General features: G+C 33.6%; 1 protein-coding gene across 1 annotated transcript; it reads left to right on the forward strand.

The window, feature by feature from the left end:
- The first annotated feature begins 14956 nt into the window (after positions 1-14956).
- Positions 14957-25419, forward strand: LOC105052614 (importin subunit alpha). The gene is made up of 10 exons (XM_010933474.4): positions 14957-15560; positions 19557-19653; positions 19744-19835; positions 19930-20061; positions 20186-20371; positions 20475-20638; positions 20726-20804; positions 22696-22824; positions 22984-23111; positions 24807-25419. The coding sequence occupies exons 1-10, from the start codon at positions 15342-15344 to the stop codon at positions 25180-25182; spliced, it is 1602 nt and encodes a 533-aa protein (XP_010931776.1). The 5' UTR covers positions 14957-15341; the 3' UTR covers positions 25183-25419.
- Positions 25420-25486: the final 67 nt, after the last annotated feature.

Genomic DNA, 25486 nt, shown 5'->3' on the forward strand with positions numbered 1-25486 from the left:
AATGTAGAATAGCTAAATAAGGAGAAAGACCAAATAGGAGTGCCAGCCAAATATGAATATGTGTTGACTTGCTAAACATAGAAAAGAGCCAAATAAGAATGCAAGCCAAAATAGAATGTTGGGTTGGAATGAGTGTGTGCTGATATCACCCAAAATCTTTAACAAATTGTGCATAAAATAAAATCATTGAATTGTAGAAGATATTGGGATCATGTTTGACCCTTTATGAAAAGAGTTTTGATTAATGTAATCTTTTAGGCATGCAACTTCACGTAATTTTAGGAAGCATGGACCTATCTTGATTCACCAGCCTAACCCAAGATAATCTATCATGAAAATTTTTAACTTGGCTTGTGGTCCTATTACACACACTAGTAGCTCTTGGCAACTGAAATTTGAAATTAGCCTCTATTTGCTGTTTTTGGTACAAGACACGCTGTCAAGGCAATCAAATGCAACAATGTATGATTTAGTTTATCCATTGGCACTTAATTTAATACAAATTAGCCCTAATGTGGCTCATGGGAAAGTTTGCTTGACCGTGTAACTCTCTCCAATCATTCCACTTTACCGGCCGATTCCATGTTTTTTTTTTGGATTGAGCGATATCCGTGTTAGATAAAGCCATGTATATAAAAAAACTTAAAAACTGCTGATTTGATTGTGATATATGTGGCTGATTATATAGAAACTACATTATGGACTGTTGTGATAAGTATTCCTTCTAATTTTTTTGTATATTTAATTTTTTAATTACTATAAATATATTTTTATTAGATTAGTATAATAAGTTCATCTAATAAAAAAAATAAAATAAATTATATTTCTAGTCCGTAAACTAAATTAAAATTTTTTTAATGATCCTTAAATTACAAAATCCTAAACTTTAGTTACTGTACTTTCTAAATTATTTTAATATAGTCCATTCTCCGAATTCAGATTACTTTCTCTCACCGAAAATTTTAGTTGGCAATAATCAGTAGTTACATGGCAAAAAATGTCTGATGAATATGGCATGATCATAGATGATGTGGCATAAATGGTATGGTACATGCACGATGATATTACATAGATGATGATGTGGTATTTGATATAAATTTTTTTCGAAAGTATCAAATTATCAAGAGACATGTCAGCACTCATAAATAACGTGGCATAGATGGCATGACACATGCATGATGATATGGCATGGATGATGATGTGGTATCTGACGTAGTATTTTTTCAGTAGTGTATGATCATTTAGTGACATGTCAACGCCCATAGGTGATATGACATGGTGATAATGTGAAATTTTTTTGAAAAATATCCAATCACCAAGTACCATGTTAGCAACCTAGTACCACATCAACACTCATATGTCATATCATCACCCATGCCACATCATCATCCATATACCATAAATTATATTTTTCATCCTCTAAGTTTCATAAATATTCTTAAATGGTCTTTATACTTTAAAAAAATTCTAATTAGGTCTTTTGATTTTCTAGTGTGATTTAGTTTAATCTTTTTAGCAAGATGGCAGAGAAGATGATGATTCTGATGCAGGATGAGTCATTGGATGTATTTAAAAAGTCAAATATGCAGCAGTATTCAAAACAGAGAATCAGATCCAGATCCAAATTATGGTCTCAAAGCAGATCAGGTTTAGAGATTTGAAAATCGTTATTATGAACACAGCAACGACAATAAAAAAGTATGTGGACTCGGCATTCTTGATTTTGTCGTTATCAAGTTCGCTATCACTGCTGATTTTCTCTTTGAAAAAGAATAGGTCAGTAATCGTAGACTATACAAATAAGGATCTCAGACATTTGCTCCAACTGGAGTAAAGTAAATCTCCTAATTAGGATCTCAACCATAGAATAGATCTCCTAATTCTCAAATATGATTTAATTTAAACTAATATGATTTTGATAATTAAAATTAATACAAAAAGATAAACTAAAAATAAAAATTTATTTTGATAATATATTATTATATTATGATTTTACTCAATCTTCAATCATACTCTTGACCTATCCTATTTTTTCTTTTACCTTACATCAGAATAAATATAAATATATATAAGAAAGAAAATTTACATCATCATGACTCACATGTAACACCCCATCATACGTATATAATAGACATAAATGTACAAAGCAAACATAGAAAGTTTGATTTGAACTTAAGAAGAATAAAAGCAAAAAAGGATAAACAAAAGAAAAAGAAAATAATATTTATTTTTGATTCATTTATTCTCTAGGCTTCTCTATGCTATTAAATACCTGAGATCTTTAGTTACATAGTCAATGATTACCAACTTACACTTTTTCAAGGAGAAATTTGACAGCAACAGTAAGTTTAGCAACAGTAAAATTGAGAACGTTAAGCCTGCATACTTTTTCGATGTCGTTGCTATGTTTATAATAGCGATTTTCAAATCTTTGAACCTGATCTGCTTTGAGATCATCTTCAGATCTGAACTCGGCTCTTTGTTTTGAATACTGCTATCATTTTTGATTTTTTGAATGTATCTAATGACTCATCCTGCATTAGAATCACCACCTTCTCTACCATCCTATTGAAAAGATTAAATTAAATTATTCTAAAAAATCAAAGAACCTAATTAGAGGTTTTTTAAGTATAAGGACCATTTAAGAATATTTATAAAATTTAAAAGATTAAAAAAATAATTTATGGTATATGAGCGATAATATGGCATGAATGATGATAAAGCATATAGGTGCTGATGTGGCACTAGATTGCTGATATGACACTCAATAATTAAATACTTTGAAAAAAATTCATATCAGATATCACATCATCATCCATGCCACATCATCTATGCCACATTACCTACGAGCACTTATGTATAACTAAATGATTGATACTATTGAAAAAAAAATGCTACGTCATCACCTATGCCATATCATCATGCATGCGCTTCGTCATTTATGCCATGTCATCTATAAGTGTTGATATGTCTCTTAGTGATTGGATACTTTTAGAAAAAAAAATCTATATCAGATGCTACATCATCAATCATGCCATGTCAGCAAATAAAAACTTTTACTTATTATGCCACATCATCATTCGTATGCCACGTTATTTATACCAAGATATATTTATCAATTTTCACTATGTAAGCAATGGTTATTGCCGGATAAGATTTTTGATAAAAAAAAAATGATCGGAATTCAAAAAAAGGATTATATTAAAACCATCCAAAAAATATAGAAACTAAAATTTAGGATTGAATCATTCAAAAAAATCTAATTTAATTTAAAAATTAAAAATATAATTGATTTTAAAAAAAAATTATGTACCCTCAAAACTCAACTCATATTTTAATACACGAACCATGTAACATAGCATATGGAAATCAGATTACCTACCAACCTTACCTAGTTACCTTAACCTATCAAATCCTAACACAACAACTCATAAAGCTACACAAAATACCAAATAAGCTACCCTCCATCTGAAAGACCTCGAAGATCATGGCTTGTGTGGCTTGATAGTCCCGCAGGGTATCAACCAGACCTGTCAGACCAATGGAGCGCACTGGTTTCCCTACAGGACAAATTTGCATCCAATTGTCCACCAAACAATATAAACATCCAAGTCGCAGCCATCAAATCAATCACTCCAAGAAAACCTACCATATAAAGCCAATCCGACGGTTACCTACCCAAGATTCGGAGTACGAATATTTTATCTAATTAATTTTAAAAAAATTATTTATAAAAATAATTTAATTTTTAATTTATTTATTAAAATAATATAAATAATATAAAATATTATTCAAAATGACGTGATGATCATGTCACCGTCCTATTTCATCTATTTTTTATGTGAATAAAAAAAAATAAAATTATCAAATCGGATGACGTTTTAAAAAAAAGCATTTGAAATGATATTTTTAAAAACATCATTTCAAATAGTATTTTTTAAAATATCATTTGATTTGATAATTTTAATTTTTTTTAAATAAAATAAAAAAATAAAAATTATAATTTTAAATTTTTTAAAAAATAAAAATTATAATTTTGATTAAAATAAAAATCATCATTTCAAATTAATATCTCTATTTTAAATTATCTTTTTAAAAAATATCTAAAAAAATTGATGTAAAAAAAATAAAAATATCATAAAAAATTAAAAAAAATAAAAATTATAATTCTAAATTTTAAGAAAATAAAAATTTTAATTTTAATTCAAATAAAAATCATCATTTCAAATTAGAATTCTTTTTAAATTAATTTTTTTAAAAAAAATACCATAAAAGAAGAAAACAATGAGAAAAAAATAAAAATTTTAATTTTAATTCAAATAAAAAATATCATTTTAAATTATTTTCTCCATTTAAAATTAATTTTTTTAAAAAATATCCCAAAAGAAATCTCAAAAAATTAAAAAATTAAAAAAAATCATAAAAAAAATGAAAAAATGAGATAAAAATAAAAATTATAATTTTAAATTTTAAAAAATAAAAATTTTAATTTTAATTCAAAAAAAAATATCATTTCAAATTACTAAATTAATTTAATATTAACTTTTTAAAAAATATTTCAAACAAAGGAAAAAATACCTAAAAAAATGCCAAAAAGGGTAAAAATGGAAGAAAATTAAGATTATAATTTTAAATTATAAAAATTTTAATTTAAATTCTAAAAAATTAAAAAAAATAAAAATACCATAAAAAAGTGAATAAAAGGGGAAAATGAAAAAAATAAAAATTATAATTATAATTTTTTTTAAAAAAATTAACTTTAATTCAAATAAAAATTATTATTTTAAATTACTATCCTCATTTTAAATTAATTTTTTTATTAAAAAATAGCATAAAAATAACTAAAAAAATAAAAAAAAATAAAAAATACTATAAAGAAATAAAAAAATGAAATAAAAATACCAAAGGGGATGGAGTTTTTGAAAACGCCGTCCCTTTTGGTGTTTTTGTAGCTTAAGATCCAAAAATAAAAAAGAAAACCTCCCTCTTCTCCCTCTTCTCCGGCGTGTCCCTCTTCTCCGCATCTTCCTTCTCCTCTCCGACGGCACGACGGCGAGCTCCCGACGGTGGTGAGCTCTCTTTTCCTCTCTCTCTCCCTCTTTTTTCTTGATCTACCAGCGACAGACGGCCGACGGCGGGCCCACGCGCCCCCCCATGTGGTTGGTCCGTCGATGGGCCACTAGCGGCCGCCCCGCCCCTCCCTTTGGCCGGTCGTCCCCTCTCTTTCCTCTTTTTCTCTCACTCTCCCTCTTCCTTCCGTCTTCCTCTCTCTCCCTCTTTTTCCTTGACCCGCCGGTGACAGTCGGCCAGTGGTGGTCCCGCGTGCCCCCCCATGTGGTTGGTCCATCGGTGGGCCACCGACGGCCGCCCTGCCCCTCCCCTTCCCTTGGCCGATCGCCCTCTCTCTTTCCTCTTCCTCTCTCTCTCCCCCTCTTCCTTCTCTCTTCCTCTCTCTCTCCCTCTTTTTCCTTGGCCCGCTGGCGACAGCCGGCCGGCGGTGGTCCCGCATGCCCTTCCATGTGGTTGGTCCGTCGGTGGGTCGATGGCGGCCACCCCGCCCCTCCCTTCCCTTGGCCGACCACGCCTTCCTTCTCCTCTTCCTCTCTCTCTCTCTCCCTCTTCCTTCCCTCTTCATCTCTCTCTCCCTCTTTTTCCTTGGCCCGTTGGCGATAGCTGGCCGACGGCAGTCCCGCGCGCCTGCGGCGGCCCCCTGCGGGCCCCGGGTGGTGGCCCCACGGCGGCCCATCCCCACCTGCGGTGGCCCCTCCCCGACGGTGGCCCCGCGGCGTGGGCCCGATAGTGGCACCCCGCCGTGGGCCCCGACGGTGGCCCTGCGGCGGCCCCTCGGTGACAGGCTGCGGCGGCCCCCCGGTGGTAGCCCATGCGGCCCTGCGACGTCCTTCTATTTCGATCTTTTTTTTTTATTTTTATCTCATTATTTTTTATTTTTATCTCATTAAATTTAGATTTATTTTAAAATTCGATTCGATCCTAATTTAAAAATTTTAAAATATATTACATTTCATTAAAACGTAGACCTGTCAGTTGATCAATGTAGAATATTCTACGATATTCGTATAAAATATATATTTGATTATATATTTTTATATGGATACCGTAAAATATATATATTGGTCAATTGATTGTCCAGTTTGGAAATTACATTTAATTCTATAGGTAATTACATTATTCGAACGATATGCAGAAGGTTCGAGAGAAATTTCGGACAATATTTTTCTTTAGTTCTCCTCACATATTTTCAATCGTATGGAGAGAACTAAGAAAAAATACTGCTAAAATTTTTTTCGATCCATGTTGCGTATCGTTTGATTAATATAATTAATCTATAAAATTAATATAATTTTCGAATGGGATAGGATCTATCTGTACCTATTTATTGATGATATGATGCATTTATCATATAAATCTTTTGAAACGATAAAATAATTAGTAATACTAAATTTTTTGATTTTGATTTTGTCATAGATTTCTCTGAGAAAATAGCCGGTACTCAAGTTCGTGTACTATTGTATTATGATGACATGATACAGAATGACGAAATTGGTGTGCAGTACACTCACCCTGCAAATCGGATGATTAGAGTATTTTCATCATTATCATGTCAAGAATTATTGGATCATTTATATAGCAGTATTTCTGTAGACAAAGAAAAATATGAAATAAAATTGAAATGAAAATCTTCTAATATGTCGGGACAGTTAATGCAGACCAAGTATATCTTAGTTCCAATTGATGATGATAAAGATGTCGAAAAAATACTGACCTTTCTTTTGAAATATTCAGAATATCGATTTTTAGAATTATATATTGAAAGGAAGATGTACCGAGCTTTGGATACTATAGTCAGCTTTTAACTCAAGCGGATAATAATGTTGGGCCTTCCTCACCTTTCGTAACTCCTATGGTGCAAACCGATAATGTTGAGGTCGTATTTGCAGAACAATATTCCACTACTGTCGGTCCTAGTTGTCCAATTATTCAGAGTCCTATGGTGATTTTTTTTGTATCTTCTGCTATGGTGACTTCTCCTTTGCTAGAAGTAGTGGTAAGTGTGGAAGACGATACTCATATAGGGAATGATGACTAGGTAGTCGGTGGAATAAATTCTGATAATCTAAGCTTTGAGTCAGATGAAAGTGGAGATGAAGACTATTGGATGGATGAGGACACTAGCAGTAATGATGATGATGGTGAAGATGAGAATGATAATGAAGATGTTCAGGCTAATATTAATGTGGAAGAACCTCAACCTCATTTGCACGAACCCCTATAATTTTTTAACGATATAAATTTAGATGATGGTGGTTGTGTTAGTGCTGGTCGAAAATTGAACTCTGACTATCAGTTTTGGGACTCCTCGATGACTGAATTTTCTAAAGATATAATGTTTGAGAGTAAAGATTATGTAAGGAGAGCTGTTGATCTTTATCACATTATGAATTATCGGACATACAATGTAGTTCAGTCGCATTCAAAATTATGGTCCGTACGATGCGCATCATCAAATAATGTTCAAAATTATAAATGCAGGCTTCGTGCTGCATTGTTGAAAAAATATGGATATTTTCAAATCACAAAATATGAGGATCCTCATACTTGTTTGTTTACGGGGTTGAGTCGAGACCACAAACATGTCAGTGGAAGGATGATTGGCACACTAGTCCGATATATTATTGAGAAAGATTCTGGTGTTAAAGTTGAAGCTATTGTGGCAACCGTTAATGATCAATTTCAATATACAGTGTCATACAGGAAAGCATGGTGTGGAAAGCAGAAGGCATTGGTTGATATTTATGGAGAATGGGAACCGTCTTATGCTAAATTATCCTATTATATGGCTGCACTTCAACATGCAAATCTCGATACAGTTGTTTCATAGAATTTTTTTCAAACTGCGAATTCTTATGTCTGAGTTTTAAATTATATTTTCTGTGCTTTCAAATTATCCATCCAAGATTTTACGCACCGCTGTCCTGTAATCAGCATTGATGGCACACACTTGTATGGAAAGTTTAAAGGTAAGATGTTAATTGTAACAGAAATTAATACAGAGAATGAGATATTTTCATTAGCATATGCAATTGTGGATGAGGAGACGACTGCAAGTTGGAGTTGATTTCTTTTCCAGCTCAGAACACATATCGTCAAAGATAAAAATGGAATATGCTTAATTTCTAACAGGCATCCAGGTATATTAAATGCCATCGCAGATGAGTCTATTGGATGGAGTCCACCACGTGCCTATCACCGATACTGCTTAAGACATATCTGCAATAATTTCAATACTCATTTTAAAAATGTGCAGTTGAAAAGAGCAGTATGACAAGTAGGAAGCACTCATCAAGTTTGCAAGTTCAACTTTATCATGGGTAGGATCAGAATAGTGAATAAAGAGGCTTGGAATTGGTTGTCTGAATTAGAAAAGGAGAAGTGAACGTTGGCACATGATGATGGCCTGCGCTATGGTGTCTTAACTATAAATTTATCAGAGATTTTTAACAGTGTTTTACGAAGAGCTAGAAATGTGTCAATTACAGCTTATGTTCAAATGATATTTTATCGTCTTGTGAAATACTTCAATATGAGGCATACCCAAGCCTTGAGATATATAGAGGAGAATCTAAATAATCTTTTTACTCCTCATGTTGCAATTAAGATTGCTGAAGATCAAGTTAAAGCTAACCAGCATCGAGTAACAGCATTCAACCTTCAAAGAGGTATATATCAAGTACTTACGAGGAGAACAAGCGCAGGATTACGAGGTAGAAAAAATTCTCATACTATTACTTTAGCTGAAAGAAAATATTCTTGTGAAAAGTAGAGCATGTACAAATATCCATGTTCTCACATTTTATCTGTGTCAAAAAATTGCTGTACATTTTAGTGGGTTTGTGAATGATGTATATACAATTTAGCATATATGAATGCTTGGAGCGGCGACTTTAATCCATTACCACATGAAGATTATTAGATGCATACACGTATATTCAAATATATTTCTGATCATCATCGTTTGAGACCCAAGCAGAAAGGTAGACCAAAGTCAACAAGACTACGAAATGAGATGGATGATAGGCAAATAAGAAGTAAGAACCACTGTGGTATTTCTCATAAAATAAATGGCTATCATATTTCTTATTTTTTTAATACATTTGTGATAATATCTTTATTTTAGATTTATTAGCGTATTATGGCTTACGATCTGTGGCATTCCGATCCTCGAGACAGTAGTATTCTTATACTGTAGGAGCACCATCGATCACAGACTATTTTAGATGGTGGCGTAAGCATTCCAATCATACTCTTACTATTTATATTTTTTTAAAAAAATTATATACGTTATCTAATTATTATATTTTATTGCAAGAGCCCAAACACTTTCATCTACGACGATCCGATGCTGACTTCTGGAGGACAGAGGACATCCCACATAGAGTGCTGGATTATTTACGATATCTTAGATTCTATGAAGTATATCAGATTGGTCGTATACAAATGGATGTTGGTCTTATTACTGCTTTGCTTGAGAGATAGCGTCTAGAGACACACACGTTTCATCTTCCATTTGGTGAGGCGACCATCACTTTACAGGATGTCAGCATCCTTACTGGACTACCAGTTGATGGCGATCCAGTTATCGGAGTTGATCCCACGCTTACCATTTCAGAGTGACAGGCTTTGTGCTTGCGATTGCTAGGGTTTGAGCCTGACGCTCAGTTTTTCGATCATTCACAACTCAGGATTGAGTGTTTGGATGATCGTTATCGATATTTTCATATTAAGGATGATGCACCAGAGGAGATGGTGCAGCAATATGTTAGGGGTCAGGTGCTGCGGTTGTTAAGTGGTATCCTGTTACCCGACACTTCATCGAATAAGATGAAGTTGATGTTTTTGCTATTATTAGAGGATTTAGACTTCGCTTGTAGACTCAGTTGGGATAGTGCAGTACTAGCTTGTCCGTACAGAGCTATGTGTCGGGGTTCTTATGCTGATCAGAGTGAGATTGGTGGTTATCTTGTATTATTACAAGTACGTGAATTAAAAATTTTTATTTTTAATATTTAATTATAGTTCACATTGGGTATATTATGTATGATTTTTTTTGAAATTTGCAGATTTCGGTATAGGAGCATATGCCGACTATCAGTCCATTATGATGACAGTTGCTCGAGATGCCATCAGAGCAGTATGATCCTGATGTTCCATTTAGACTAGACGGATCATTAGGATATAGGTATAAAAATATTACTTTTTTTACTTGAAACTTACTATTTTAAATCCGATAAAATTTATTTAATATGAGTAGATTGTGAAACAGATGGAACATTGCATTCAACGTTCATCACGTATCGACGAAAGTGGCATGGGTTTATAGGTGCCAGTTGGATATATTAGTTGATACATATAGACGGATAAATTTAATTTTTTGACAAATATCATTTTGTAGTATTCATAATCTATTAAAATTTTAGCTTACTATTTTTTTTTATTTTAACTCTATCAGTTTTTGTGGAAGCCATATACATATGAGATATTAGCTATATTGCCGCAGATGTATACAGTTGGATATGACATATGGACTGCTAGGATGTCACTTATTTGTTTTGATATGGTAGAGTGGCATCTTTTCGATCGTGTCCTGCGGCAGTTTGGTCAGATTCAGGGCATCCCAGAGCAGTTTGATACCAGCTAGGGACTTTATCGTATTGATCGACAAGGAAGAGCTCGTATTGATTGGCGTATCAGACATGCAGAGTACATCGATATTTGGAATGCACGTCGAGATCACATTGTTCATGGTGATCTCATTTTGAGAGGTCGTTCATATACCGAGGACTACATGCTTGATTTTTTAGCATTACTGTGCGAGTTATTGGACAGCCTCGGTATGCAGTTTTCGGATACGAGGGCGAGAGTTCTGCTGTGCGTTTTTTGATAAGACTACGAAAATTAGTTTATGTTATTTGTGTTATATTTTTATTTTATATTTTATAGTATATTTATTATTTTATTTTTATTATGTAGATTGATTCTATGTCGGATCTTGTGTTGGACGCTCATCGTGCTTTATCTACGACTGATGAGGACGAACGAATTCGGATACTGCGTGAGATAGAGAGAACAAGTTTCGAAATATTGGTGGCGATTGGTGTTAACCCATATAGCTGTGCGCCTTGGTATGGAGCAGCCGATGTGTCAAATATGAGATATATGCCATCACCATATGTTCCACATATGTCATCACCGCATATTCTGCAGATGTCATCACTAGATGCTGCATAGATGCCACCACCTTTTGATCCACAGATGACAGTGCCTTCTTCTTCCAACATTCTCCAGATGACATCACCGGATACCAGTTGGCCACATGAGTATAACACTTTCTTTTCAGGTCCATTTGTGTATCCAGATGAGAGGGTTAAGGGGGTCGCTCAGTCCGTAGATGATCCGACTGCATCAGTTATTCTTGAGCAGCATGACCAGCAGATCTCCACTGATATAAGGGAAGAGCCATCACAGCAGGAGCAGGAGCAGCCGTTGAGGACCTTCCAAGCGATCACGGGCACCACGACTTCCTTGTGGGACTTGATCTTTTTTAGATTTGTACTTAGTATTTTTAAAATTTTTATTGTACTATTTTTTGTACACTCAATATTTTTATTCTATTTAATATTATTAATTATTAATTTTATTTTATATTATTTAATTTCAAATGATCGGATATTATGCTTTGTGGATATGGATACACATACTCTAATGTGTCTCAGAACATTAGGAGAGAAAAAAATTATGCTAAAAGGGCTATAAAAATTATAACATAAATAATAATAATATATCAGATAATTTAATTATATTTTTTAAAATATCTAAAAATAAGCTAAATCAGACAAGTCGGGGGGAACCATCAAAGTTCAAGTCGATTTTTCGATATATGAGATGAATTAGACCGTACTGGTATATCTCGATCTGGTACCGGCACGAACAGCTACGTACGGTACGGTATGGGCCGGTATAGGATGGTAAGATTTCGATATAATTTTAAATTCAAAATTTTTATTTTTATTTTTATTTTTTTTCTTTTTTTATGATATTTTTTATTTTTTTAATTTTTTAAGATATATTTTTTTGAAACTTTTTTAAAAAAATTAATTTTAAAAGGAGATTGTAATTTGAAATGATGATTTTTATTTGAATTAAAATTTATTTTTTTAATTTAAAACTATAATTTTTATTTTTTTCATTTTTTCTCATTTTTTTCTTTTTTTATTTTTCTAATTTTTAAGGTATTTTTTTGGGATATTTTTTTAACAAAATTAATTTTAAAAGGAGATTGTAATTTGAAATGATGATTTTTATTTAAATTAAAATTAAAAATTTTATTTTCTTAAAATTTAGAATTACAATTTTTATTTTTTTCAATTCAATTCTTTTCTCTTTTTTCTTTTTTTATGATGTTTTTTAATTTTTTTACACCAATTTTTTTATTTTTTCAAATTTTTTTAAAAAAATAATTTGAAATGGGGATAGTAATTTGAAATGATACTTTTTATTTAAATTAAAGTTAAAATTTTTATCTTTTTCAAAATTTAAATTTATAATTTTTATTTTTTCTCATTTTTTATGACATTTATAATTTGAAGAGGGAGGTTTTCTTTTATTTTTTGGGGTCTTAAGCTATAAAAATGCCAAAAGGGATGGCGTTTTCAAAAACGCCATCCCCTTTGGTGTTTTTATTTCAATTTTTTATTTTTTATTTATTTATTTTTTATGATATTTTTAATTTTTTTAATTTTTTAGTTAATTTTATGTGATTTTTTAATAAAAAAATTAATTTAAAATGGGGATAGTAATTTAAAATAATATTTTTTATTTGAATTAAAGTTATTTTTTTTTAAAAATTTATAATTATAATTTTATTTTTTTCCCATTTTTTTCCCTTTTATTCACTTTTTATGGCATTTTTTATTTTTTTAATTTTTTTTGGAATTCAAATTAAAATTTTAATTTTTTTTATAATTTAAAATTTTAATTTTAATTTTCTCCCATTTTTATCCTTTTTGGCATTTTTTAGGTATTTTTTTCCTTTGTTTGGAATATTTTTTAAAAAATTAATTTTAAATTAATTTAATAATTTGAAATGATATTTTTTATTTGAATTAAAATTAAAATTTTTATTTTTATAAATTTAAAATTATAATTTTTGTTTTTTTCTCATTTTCCTTTTTTATGGTATTTTTTAATTTTTTAATTTTTTAAGATTTCTTTTGGGATATTTTAAAAAAAATAATTTTAAATAGGAAAAATAATTTAAAATGATATTTTTTATTTAAAATAAAATTAAAATTTTTATTTTTTAAAATTTAAAATTATAATTTTTATTTTTTTCTCATTTTTTTCTTCTTTTATGGTATTTTTTTAAAAAAATTAATTTGAAAAGGGGATTGTAATTTGAAATGATGATTTTTATTTGAATTAAAATTAAAATTTTTATTTTTTTAAAATTTAGAATTATAATTTTTATTTTTTTTCAATTTTTTATGGTATTTTTTATTTTTTTACACTATTTTTTTTAGATATTTTTAAAAAAGATAATTTGAAATGGAAATACTAATTTGAAATGATGATTTTTATTTTAATCAAAATTATAATTTTTATTTTTTAAAAAATTTAAAATTTTATATTTATTTATTTATTTATTTTGAAAAAAAATTAAAATCATCAAATCAAATGGCGTTATGAAAAACGTAATTTCAAATGGCGTTTTAAAAAATATTATTTACTTTGCCGATTTTAATTTTTTTTTCCATCCACATAGAAAATGGGTGGAATTGGATGGTGATGTGGCCATCATAAAATATAATTTTGAATAACATTTTATACTATTTACATTATTTTGATAAATAAATTAAAAATTAAATTATTTTTATAAATAATTTTTTTTTAAAATTAATTAGATAAAGCACTCCACGGAGTATTATCGTTAATCATCCATCCATCCTTTGTTTATTCCACTGAGTCGATGTGATAGCAGGGATGGTACCTTTGAGACCTCGCAACTGCACCATCAATCGCCAATTTTTACGTTGAAACAATAAATTTAAAGTATGTTCAGCATCACTTTTGTGTTTTATTTTTTTTAAATAAAATCACAATAATCAAACAAAAAAATTGATATTTTTATTTTTAAAATATAAAATAAAAAAATTATTTTATTATTTTTATACAAAATATATATCTATTTATATCATAATAATTATTACGAGTATTACCTTGACCACCACTGTTATTGTTAGATCTACCATATCATTGTTCCCACCGTCATTTTATATTTTTTTTAGTATCTTCATGATTTTCACCATTACCATTATTTTTATTTCCATTACTGTCATTCCCTCCGTTACTATTATCATAATTATCGTTATAATCACATTTATAACTTATCTCATAATCTTCATCACATCATTATCATCAATATAATATTTACTATGTCATTATTATCATCGCTATCGCATCATGTAGCTAATACATTTTATTATTATTATAATTACGATCAAATTATCACTATCATCCTCATCATCACCGTCCGTCTGCCATCTCTATTACCACTATGACCACTTCATTATTATTATTATATTTATATATTTAAAATAATTAATTATATAAATATATATAATAAAAATAAATTTTTTATTTTTATTTTTATAAATAATAAAATAAATATCATAGTGAGGTGATTGACAATTTCTACTTTCCATCCTCAAGAAAGATAATTTTCACGATTTATTATCACTTCATCGAGTCCATGGATTCTCTGTCACTGCATTTTCTTGAAACGCTCCGCGTCTGCTAGATTTGCACTCTGCAGGAGCCCAAGCGCTTGGGTCATCAATAGGCAAAGAAGATGGACGATAGATAACGCCCTAAGAATAACAAGCATATTAAGAAGAAATAAAACTAGTTCAAGGAGGGCATACCCCAATTGCCATCAAATCAAAACTAAAATGGTGAACTGAAAAAAAATATATTTATGCCATTTCATAAATTGAATTTGTATTGAAATTTATTAGATTCGTCCCCCCGTCCGCCCCATTCTTAAGTTCCTGCTGCGTGCTACTCAGTACTCTGTGCTCTCGCCCTTTTTCCGCCACTTCTTTTCTCTGTCTCTCTCAAAAATCTCGACCGCGGAACCTCCAAATTGAAGCTTAGGAAACCCTACTTCTCTCTGGCTTTCTCCCTCTCTATCTCGATTTCGATCGCAATATCGATCTCTCATTAGGTTTTAATCGGTGAGGGGGAGGAGGAGGAGGGGAGGAGAGATGTCTCTCCGGCCGACGACGCGGACGGAGGTCCGGAAGAAGGCTTACAAGACGGGGGTCGACGCCGAGGAGGCGCGGCGGAGGCGGGAGGACAACCTCGTCGAGATCCGGAAGAGCAAGCGGGAGGACAACCTCCTAAAGAAGCGCCGCGAGGCCCTCCTCCAGTCTGCAGCCGTCGCCACTGCCCAGATCGATCACCCTGCCGGGATCGAGAAGAAGGTCTGTCCATTCATGACCCAGTCTTTCCCTTTTTTTTTTTTTTGTAATTTTTTTTGCCCCTTGCATTTCCTGCTCGATTCGTGATTGGCTTTGTTTGCTCTGAAATAGGAGTATCGATTTGATTCATCTTACAATCAATGCCTCTTATCTGAATTTAGTTTTGCTTTTTTATGTGCACTGGTTCGTATTGTGTGTTCCCCTGATTTCATCCTGGGTTGGGTTTGGTTGGTACTCGGTAAATACCACTGGATAGATCTGGTATCGGCCTGCTCTGCATGAAACTAGTATCATGAATGTGATATGAGCAGTGTCTTGTATCGTTTACGGAAGGAATTCGTATCTAATATAAGCAGTATTTGTTGTTTATGCTCTGGAGCTTGGTAAATTATTAGGCATGTTTGACATGACTGTGATGAGATTGCATCATCTTTATAATGAGATCACGAGGGTTGATGCTGTGTTATACTGGATCTCTCTCAGTTTGCCCTGCCAAAGCCTGTTTCTTTTCAGCAAAACCACGTATGTCCTGTATGTCAATTTCATATCTCTGTGGTCAAATTAACATCTTTGGTCTATGGATATCAAAGTTAGAGATTCTGTATTATTAATGCTGAGATTAATTATATGGTTCCATGGTACTAGAATTAGCGATTTTTTGTCCAAGAAATTCTGAATACCTGCTTGGAGATTGGTTTAGCTATTTGCTGAAAATCGATCCCGTTCAGTGTGCAGATTGGTTTGTTGACATAAAGATCAAGTATTTGATACTTTTTCTCCCTCCAACTCTCTCATATTAGATAGGAAAGAAAAGGATTGTTAGTATGATAAAAGAAAACTTCATCAATTCAGCATTTCAGCTAACATGGTTATAATATGGTCCAATGTGTCTTCTTGTGACCTAAGCTCAATATGCAACTTTTGACACTTTCTCGCGTGTGTCTATCAATAGCTTGCCCAACATTGGATGCATCATTCTTAATTTGATAAAAATTTGTTTATGAATTTTATGTGTTGAATTGACTGTTTGTTTTTCCATCAATAAGAGCCTATTGTGAGTGCATTATATCCTAGGAAATTCATCTTTTCAGCCTAAGTTCATTCACACCATGACAAATCCATGCCTTACAAGGGACTGTTGGTTAAAATATTAACTCATAATCAAGTTAACTATATATTTAAATGTTGTATAAGCATCATATATTCTCTTTTATTAATTTTTTTTGAGACTATACTGAACCTTCTTTAGACTGATTGTTTTGACCCTTCTGTTAATTGTTGAAATATATTTTCTTTATCACCAAGTTACCTTGTCTTAAACTGTTGGTGATTATATTTTGTTATGTAAAGAGTAGAAAATATTCTCCAACTACATTGGGACCTGAGAGTTATCTTAGGCCGTTGTCTAGATGAACTTATTATAGACATTGGATAGGACTGATGGTATATGCTGTTTGCAGATGGGTATGTTGATTGATGAGATGAAACCATGATTATATATTACTATTGAATAGAGCATTGTTTAAGGTTTCACATGAAAAAGGAACCTTCAGTCCAACCTGAACATGATCCAGTTTTAGAATTTCAGCTGAGGGGCCAAATTTAATGGATATCTAGATTGGTTAGTTTAATTCCCTGCATTTCTGTCATTTCATTAATTGTTGAGAAACACTTTTACTTGATTAAACTTAAATTTAGACTTTAAAAAATATGTAGAGGAGAAGAAAGGTAGGTCTGGCTATCCTAGAGCTCAAGTTTAATGGATTTTTTTATGTTAGATTGCAAATGATATAACACACTCTAAGGATAACTTTGAATTTTTTTTATAAAGTTTTCATTATTTCAATGCCAATACTGAAATAATATATCTAACTATTTCGAACCATATAGTATTTTTATAAATGTTGTATTGTTCTGTATTTATTCATTTGTTTTTCATAATTTTAGTTGATACTTCTCAATTTCCTTTTGTTTGACATTTTCTGAATTCATTGATCTGACTTCTCAAAGTTGTAACAAGGATTGATGTTTATAGTTTTTAGTCTAATCAAAACTATTGAAACAAAAACAAGACCCCAAAACTGCAAAAATTGCTAAAACTATAAAATATTTGCTTTGGCCAAAACTGAACCCAAGCAAAGTGTTCAACATTGTTGTTAAAATCTTATGATCCATGATCCAGATCTCATGATCTGAATCAAAGTCTTGCTAAACTATGTGGATGAACCTTTGGACCAGTTATGATCATAAAATGTAAATCTATACTATGAATTACACAATCCCTTGTATAATAAGTTCCAACTTGATTATGTTACTTACATATTAACATGAAGATAGGCTCCCTAGATTGGAGTTTGAGTCATGAAGATGCATGGGGATTTATTTTTATGAAGTAGAATAGATATGATATGATAGGTGGCAACAAGGTTCGCAAACCGGTATTGGAGGGTGTATTAGCTAGTGACCAGTTCAGCATGGCATGGATATCTGTATTATGCCATTATAGGGTGTACTAAAACAAGGAGAGCCGGAGAGGGAGAAAGGAGAGAAAGGGAGAGGGAGAGGGAGAGAGAGAGGGGGGAGGGCCAAGGAAAACCCTAACCCCAACTCGAGTGAGTGAATGAGAGAGAGAAAGAGGGGGGAAGGGAGGGAAGGAGTGATGGAGGGAGGAAGGGGGAAGGTCGAGGAAACCCTAACCTGAGCAAGAGTGAGAGAGAGGGGGGTGGGGGAGGGATGGAGGAAGTTATTGGACCCTCGAACATCTTTTTTTTTTTTTTGGGTGGTGGTGGGGGAGGGAGAGTGAAATCGAATTGCGAGTGGGCGAAGCCAGGGGGAGTTTAAGTGAACCCACTCAGGTCTCACTTAAATAACCGAACCATGCCGATCCCTGATTGGTCCAGTTCGATATCCCTGAACCTACTGCTTGGCACGGTTTGGCCATCCTTGGTTGACAACCTACTTAATACTAGGCATGTTTCTTAGATTTGTGGCACTTTTTTGATTTTTATGGCAGAACTATTTTTCTCCACTTTTATTTTAATTCCCTTGAATTATGGTCAAATCTCAAATGTTGTTGCCTGGATTACATATAACCTTGCCAACTTTGTGGTTTATTGAGTCTTGCGACAAATTCACATGCAAATAAAGTTGCAGATTTTTGGCGGTGTTAAAATTTCAATAGTTGAACTGCTGGTGCAGTTTTTGGAGACGACAGCCATGCTTATTTCTTTGTTTTTTTTTTTTTAATTTTTAATAATATAAATGTCTATGATGTGCCTTTCAGTTGTAAAGTTCTACAATTGACATTGTTTGCTGTACCAGGTGATTTACCCACCTTTCCCTGTGGATTCTATGTATCATGCCTGATTATGACATATTTTTAGAAGCCTTTTTAATAAGATAATTATCTGTGCTGTGCCTCCCCATTATAAAGATTTACAGTTGACTTTTTCTTCCTGGGCTATACTTGGTGAGTTACACAGCAATACTGGTGGCTTATATGTGTCATGGCTGATTATGTCATGTTTTTGGAAGGAAGAAGTGCTATCATGGAGACTATTAACCTTGAAATTGTAGTGTAGTAAGGATGGTGAGAATGAATTCCATGATTTATCATTCAGTAATAACGGTGTGTAAATTATTCCTGTTCCAGTTTGTCTCTGATCTGTTTATAATTTGAATATTTTGATTCTGGAATAATATAGGGGCATCTACAATTCAAAAAGCAACTTCATCATAATTCTTTGGCTTATCTTTTTGGTTGAAATTTTTTATACCGATAAGATAGGTTTACAAACCTATTTTATTTTGTTGTTCCAAGTGTAATCAAATTGAAAAGAACTTGAACTTTGAAATATGTTGGTTGGGTAAGGAGGAAAATTGGTTCGGGCAATTATTGAAGAGGTGATCAAGTAGCACCTGACTGTGTCAAATATTTGACCATTCTTATCTGTATCTGTTAAAATTTCTTTTGATATTATTGCTTTATGTACTCTGCAGTTGGAAAGCCTTCCTGGAATGGTGCAAGGAGTATGGTCTGATGTTCCTGCTATGCAGTTGGAAGCAACTTCCCAGTTCAGGAAACTTCTTTCCATTGGTATGTGTACATACACTGAAGAGAATATGCTTGTTATCTATTGGGCCGTGGACAGGTTCTGTTGTTGATAAGTAATAAATATGTTTCTAGAAAGGAGTCCACCTATTGAAGAGGTCATCAAGACAGGGGTTGTTCCCAGGTTTGTGGAATTTCTCTCAAGATATGATATGCCACAACTACAGGTATGGTATTGTCTTTACTAGTTTATACCAATGATAAGCTGTATTTCTCTTGGTAGTTGTACTTGTAATTTCTGATGTATCTAAATTTTTGCAGTTTGAGGCAGCATGGGCATTGACTAATGTGGCTTCTGGGACTTCAGAGCATACCCGTGTTGTCATTGATCATGGTGCTGTTCCAAAGTTTGTGCAACTTTTGAGCTCTCCTAATGATGATGTTCGAGAGCAGGTTAATTGCTTTGTTAGTTATGTTTCTTCACCGTATGATCATCTATAGACTAACTATAATTCAAAACCCTCATTTTCTTCTAGAACATCTGGTAATATATTATTATTTTTCAACCTTTAAACAGGCTGTATGGGCCCTGGGTAACGTTGCTGGCGACTCACCAAGTTGTAGGGACTTTGTTCTTGGTCATGGTGCTCTCCTGCCGTTACTGGCTCAATTAAACGAAAATTCAAAAATATCGATGCTGAGGAATGCTACATGGACACTGTCCAACTTTTGCCGTGGGAAACCACCAGCACCATTTGATCAGGTGTGGGACCTTTTTAAGTGTCATCAATATCCTTGAGAAAATATCTTAACGTTTTCTTTCAAGTGCAATTTTGCTAAATGGCCTTTCTTATTGGTCATATCAGACAAAGGTCGCACTCCCTGTTCTTCGACACCTTATTCACTCAACAGATGAAGAAGTCCTAACAGATGCTTGTTGGGCACTATCATATCTTTCTGATGGAACTAATGACAAAATTCAATCTGTGATAGAGACTGGTGTCTGTCCAAGGCTTGTTCAGCTTCTGCTGTAAGAGCTAACCATTCACTTCTTTGTTTTGTTTGTTCCTTTGTGTATTGTTTTTACCATTACTGACAATGAGTGCTTCTCCTTTAGTCATCCAGCACCTACAGTTCTTATACCTGCTCTTAGGACTGTGGGAAATATTGTCACTGGAGATGATGCTCAAACTCAGGTTTGTATATTATTGGGATGCGAACTAGATGGCAATTTTTACTCTCCTACAGAATTGGTATAGCTAGAGTTCATGCTGTAGCACATTGCCACGGTTTTTGGGCTTACATATATATATATAGAGAGAGAGAGAAATAAATAGACCAAGGTTCGTCAAACTGTCCTGAACCTACTGGTGTGGTTTGGGCATTCAATTTGGAATACCGGTGAAAACAAAGGGAGGGAGAAGAAAAAAGAGGGAGAGAGAGAGAGGAGGGAAGGAGAGGAAAAAGCCATCAGTGGCTAGTGGAGGTTGCAGAGGCCCTCGGATGACCGAACCATAAAGGGAGAGAGAGGGAAGGATACCTCCCTACAGCCTCCCTCACCTTCCATTTCTCTCCTTCCCTCCCTCGTCTTTCTCTCTCTCTTTCTCCTCCTCTATGGTTCGGTCATCCAAGGGCCTCCATAACCCTTAATGGCCATCGCCGGCATCTCCGCTAGCCTTCCTTTCCTTCCCTCCCCCCCTCCCCCCCATTTCTCTCTTTCTCTCGCTTGCTCGCTCCAGTACTTCCTCTCCTCAAATTCTTTGTTGTGTCAGTTCAAGACCAGTATGATCCGATATGGGGGCACTGAATCGTAATGCTGGTAGGTCGGCATGGGATCCGAATCCGGTTCTGCTTTCCTTGAAATAAACAGATGAACGGAGAGAGTGGGGGGATTAGAATCCGGTCAACTAGATTTGAAGTTGGACTTATCATTCTTGAATAGAGGATGTTAGTCCGACATTGATGACTGAGCTGATGTGATCTACTATCTCTAAATTGCGTACACCTAAGATTATGTGATTTTGAAACTCTTAGTCTATGCATTGTAGTAAAAAAAAAAATATACATTGTTTCATGTTATTTGAACCATGTGTTTTTGACTAGTTCAAATAACATGAAACAATATATTTTTTAAACCACGTGGTGCATAAACAGTGCATTTTTTAATCATTTGATGCATAGGCTAAGGTCTCCAAATTATATGATTTTTTGTGTATAAGCATTCTGGAGGTAATAGATCATATCTAACGGCTTGGATCATCAGTGTTGGACCTTCATCATATGGTCATGACTGACTCGATCCAACATAAAATCTGGTCGACCAGCTTCTAGTCCACCTGTATATGCATACACACAAACAATACACACACACATACATATACATATATCATATGTATGTATGCATGAGATATATTATCTATTTGAACCAGCTGACTCTGAGTGAATGATTTGAATCTGTTTGCTATCCTGATGTTTAGGAGATACTCAAAATATCGGATTTTTCTGCATGATCGCATGTGTTCTAAATGAGTGTTCCTCAATGTAAATATTTAAGTCACTGTCTGTTTATGTGCTGTAAGTTGGTGCTTTTTCTGTCAGTGGGGGAGTATGGGTGCTCTGAGTCCTGATATTTATCATGTACCTGTAAAGAGTACTGATAGGCAGCATAGTTGTGGAAAAGAGGATAAGGGTGAGTTGGAACAGTGAAATAAGATATTAGGATTAATGACTGGAGGACTTGTCTGATATCCTGATAAACAAACAGCTGCAATAACTCACCATCAAAGTGGAATCTTATATAGTGTCTCCACTTTTGGGACTTTGAACTCCTCAGGTGACTATATATCGGCACAAAGGATAGTTAATCTATTGTGTCAGGTTCAGTACTCCAGTATGCTGTCCTTGGACAGCATATTGGAGTGTACGAACAATGAACATCTCCTCATTGTCTTTATTGTTAAAATGGGTTCACAACCACAAAGCTTTGCATGTACACCCTAAAGTTTTTATTTTCTGGGTGTTAAACTGATTCTTTAGCTGTAATTTGTGCATCAAAGATTCAGACTTACTAGTGGTGCATGTTCTTAGGTTGTCATTGACAACCAAGCGCTTCCTTGTCTTTTTCAACTTCTCACTCAAAATCATAAAAAAAGCATCAAGAAAGAGGCATGCTGGACCATTTCAAACATCACTGCTGGGAGTAGAGCTCAGATCCAGGTAAAGCATATGCCAGCTGGAATCAGACCATTTCAACCAAGCACTTGTCTTTTGTTTTATTTTTTTTCTCCCTCAGAAAAAGAAACCTCATAGTGGTATATTATTTGTTGGAGGAAGCCCTGATTTTAACTACTTTTTTTGATCCATGCCATGCCACAGGCTGTTATTGATGCAAACATCATTAATCCTCTAGCACAGCTGCTGCAACATGCAGAATTTGACATTAAGAAGGAGGCAGCATGGGCTATGTCAAATGCTACATCAGGGGGTTCCAATGAGCAAATCCAGTATGTTATGCTTTTCATGTGAACTTATTATTACTTTTACCTATTTTGGCAATTAAGCTGAACCTGACATAATAGCTCGACCAGTTGTACATGCTAATAAATTGCTGATCTGCAATGTGTTGTCCGTCATTCTTTTCAGAGTGAATCGAATACATTTGTTCAATTATCAGTAGTTTGGTATTCCTTTTCGAGCTGTTTGGTTGATGTTGACATGAAAACTAAGCAATGAAATATCCATCCTTAGTACCTGGTGTATTTCTGTAAGGTAAATTATCTATAGGTTGACCAGATTCTTAAGTGGATTTTAAATTATTATTTAGGTTTGATTTTAAATTATTTTAAAGTTATTTTTTCAGTCCCTTTTGTCTTGATAAAGAATGTGCCGTATTTCCTTAAAATATCATTTTGAATGATCAAAATGAGCACATGTGAAGTCAAACTCTCATCAGCAGTTGTGGTGTACATAGTGCCACAAGTATAGCATATGTTACAGATTTCTATGATGCCAATTGTGTATATGTTGTGATAAATTATGGTGAGATATTTTTCACCATGATTATGCAAACAAAATTTCTTGTCTGTGATTATAATATTTCACCAAGGAAGATAACTTCCTCTCTTGCATGAGGGAAAGGCACACCTAATTCATTAAGGTAATGAAAAATAAGGGGAAGCCTCTCAAAAAGTAACTTCTAATGTAAAATTTAAGCCGAGGACTCAAGTTTTGGTGAGATGTCCCATTGGACACCAAGATGGGATACCATCCCAAGTGTTGGGATGGTACCATCCCGTCATCATCTCAATATCTCGATTGGCATGTTTTGAGACATCCGCTATCCCAAGCGTCAGGATAGGATAGGAAGGATGGTGCATTCTATTCCATGGGAAAATCAGGATAGTCTCATACAATGGGATTTAAAACCTTAATTCAAGTAAATGAATATTCATCCCTGTGAACATTGTTAAACAGATGAAATCTGTTGCTACTGAAATAGCATATCACTAATTAAGGTAACTTTTAATGTGATATTGAAAGCTCTTAATATGATATGAAAGCAGATGAATATTTTTAGTTGTCTTCAATGTTGTTAGGCATTGTTCTTGATTGTGCACTTGTCAATTAGGAATATCTTGCAATTATGGAACTTAAATTCAGATTCTTCTGGATTTCAAAATACTCTATTCATTTTTTTGATAATGTTGTAAAAATATTATATCATGTACAAAAAGTTCTCATGGTGCATACATGACTAATGGAAATTTATATCTTATATATGCTTGTATCATGACAAAACTAATTTTCAGAGGGATGATATTAAAAAGAATAATGGTTCATTTTAAAATAAAATCATGAATTTCATTGTCAAAGAAATCCCCAAGTCAATGGCCCTAAATGTAAGTCAAGTTCATGGAAGCTAAATGTAAGTCAAGTTCATGGAAGAACCAATGTATATTTTTTTTCATACTGTCTTAGATATTTACACACCGGAAACAAACTTATAGGTAAAATCATTGTTGTTAGATGACTGACTAATAGTTCTATCCATATGTCATGAGCACAATCACTCAGGAAGTCAAAGCTCCTTTTCTTCCTTTTGGGCTTCTGAGGAAAAGTGTATACCTGGCAGAGATTCATTCCCTTGTCAGTAAATTGATAAAAGCATTTTTTTTTCATTTCTTCTTTTCGTTTTGCAGTTTTTTGGTGAACCAAGGGTGCATTAAGCCACTTTGTGATCTTCTGGTCTGCCCTGACCCAAGAATCGTGACTGTGTGCCTTGAGGGCCTTGAGAACATTCTGAAGGTGGGTGAGGCTGAGAAAGACTTGGGTAGAACTGGAGGAATAAACCCTTACGCACAGATGATCGATGAATGCGAGGGGCTAGATAAGATCGAGAATCTGCAGGGCCATGACAACAATGAGATCTATGAGAAGACCATAAAGATCTTGGAGAGGTACTGGGTCGAGGAAGATGATGAAGGACAGGTCGTGCAGGGTTCTGCTGAGGGCGTGGCGTTTGAATTCGGAGCCAACCAGCCCTCTGTTCCTTCTGGTGGCTTCAAATTTGGTTGAAACACGCTGGTATAATTCTAGGCTTTCTTTTTGTTTTTCCTTGTTTTCTTGTCTTTATTTTTTTTTTGTACGCATCTGGGGTCTATAAAGCCACCCAATAGAAGGGTCAGGGTTTTTGGTCTGACTCATAAACAGCTATAGTAGCAGAGTTCATGAATGCTGTTTGCTATTGTAAACATCAGACCGGTGTTTCTGTTTAAGTTTCTTGGAGAAGTGCAAATTAGTATGATTGGATCATTGTTGTTGTCATAGAAGCTTAGTTGTTCGTATATTGTCGAGTGTTCTTTTTATGGCCATGTTGATG

The sequence above is a fragment of the Elaeis guineensis genome, chromosome 10, assembly GCF_000442705.2.
Source record: "Elaeis guineensis isolate ETL-2024a chromosome 10, EG11, whole genome shotgun sequence".
In the NCBI taxonomy this organism is placed as follows: domain Eukaryota; kingdom Viridiplantae; phylum Streptophyta; class Magnoliopsida; order Arecales; family Arecaceae; genus Elaeis; species Elaeis guineensis.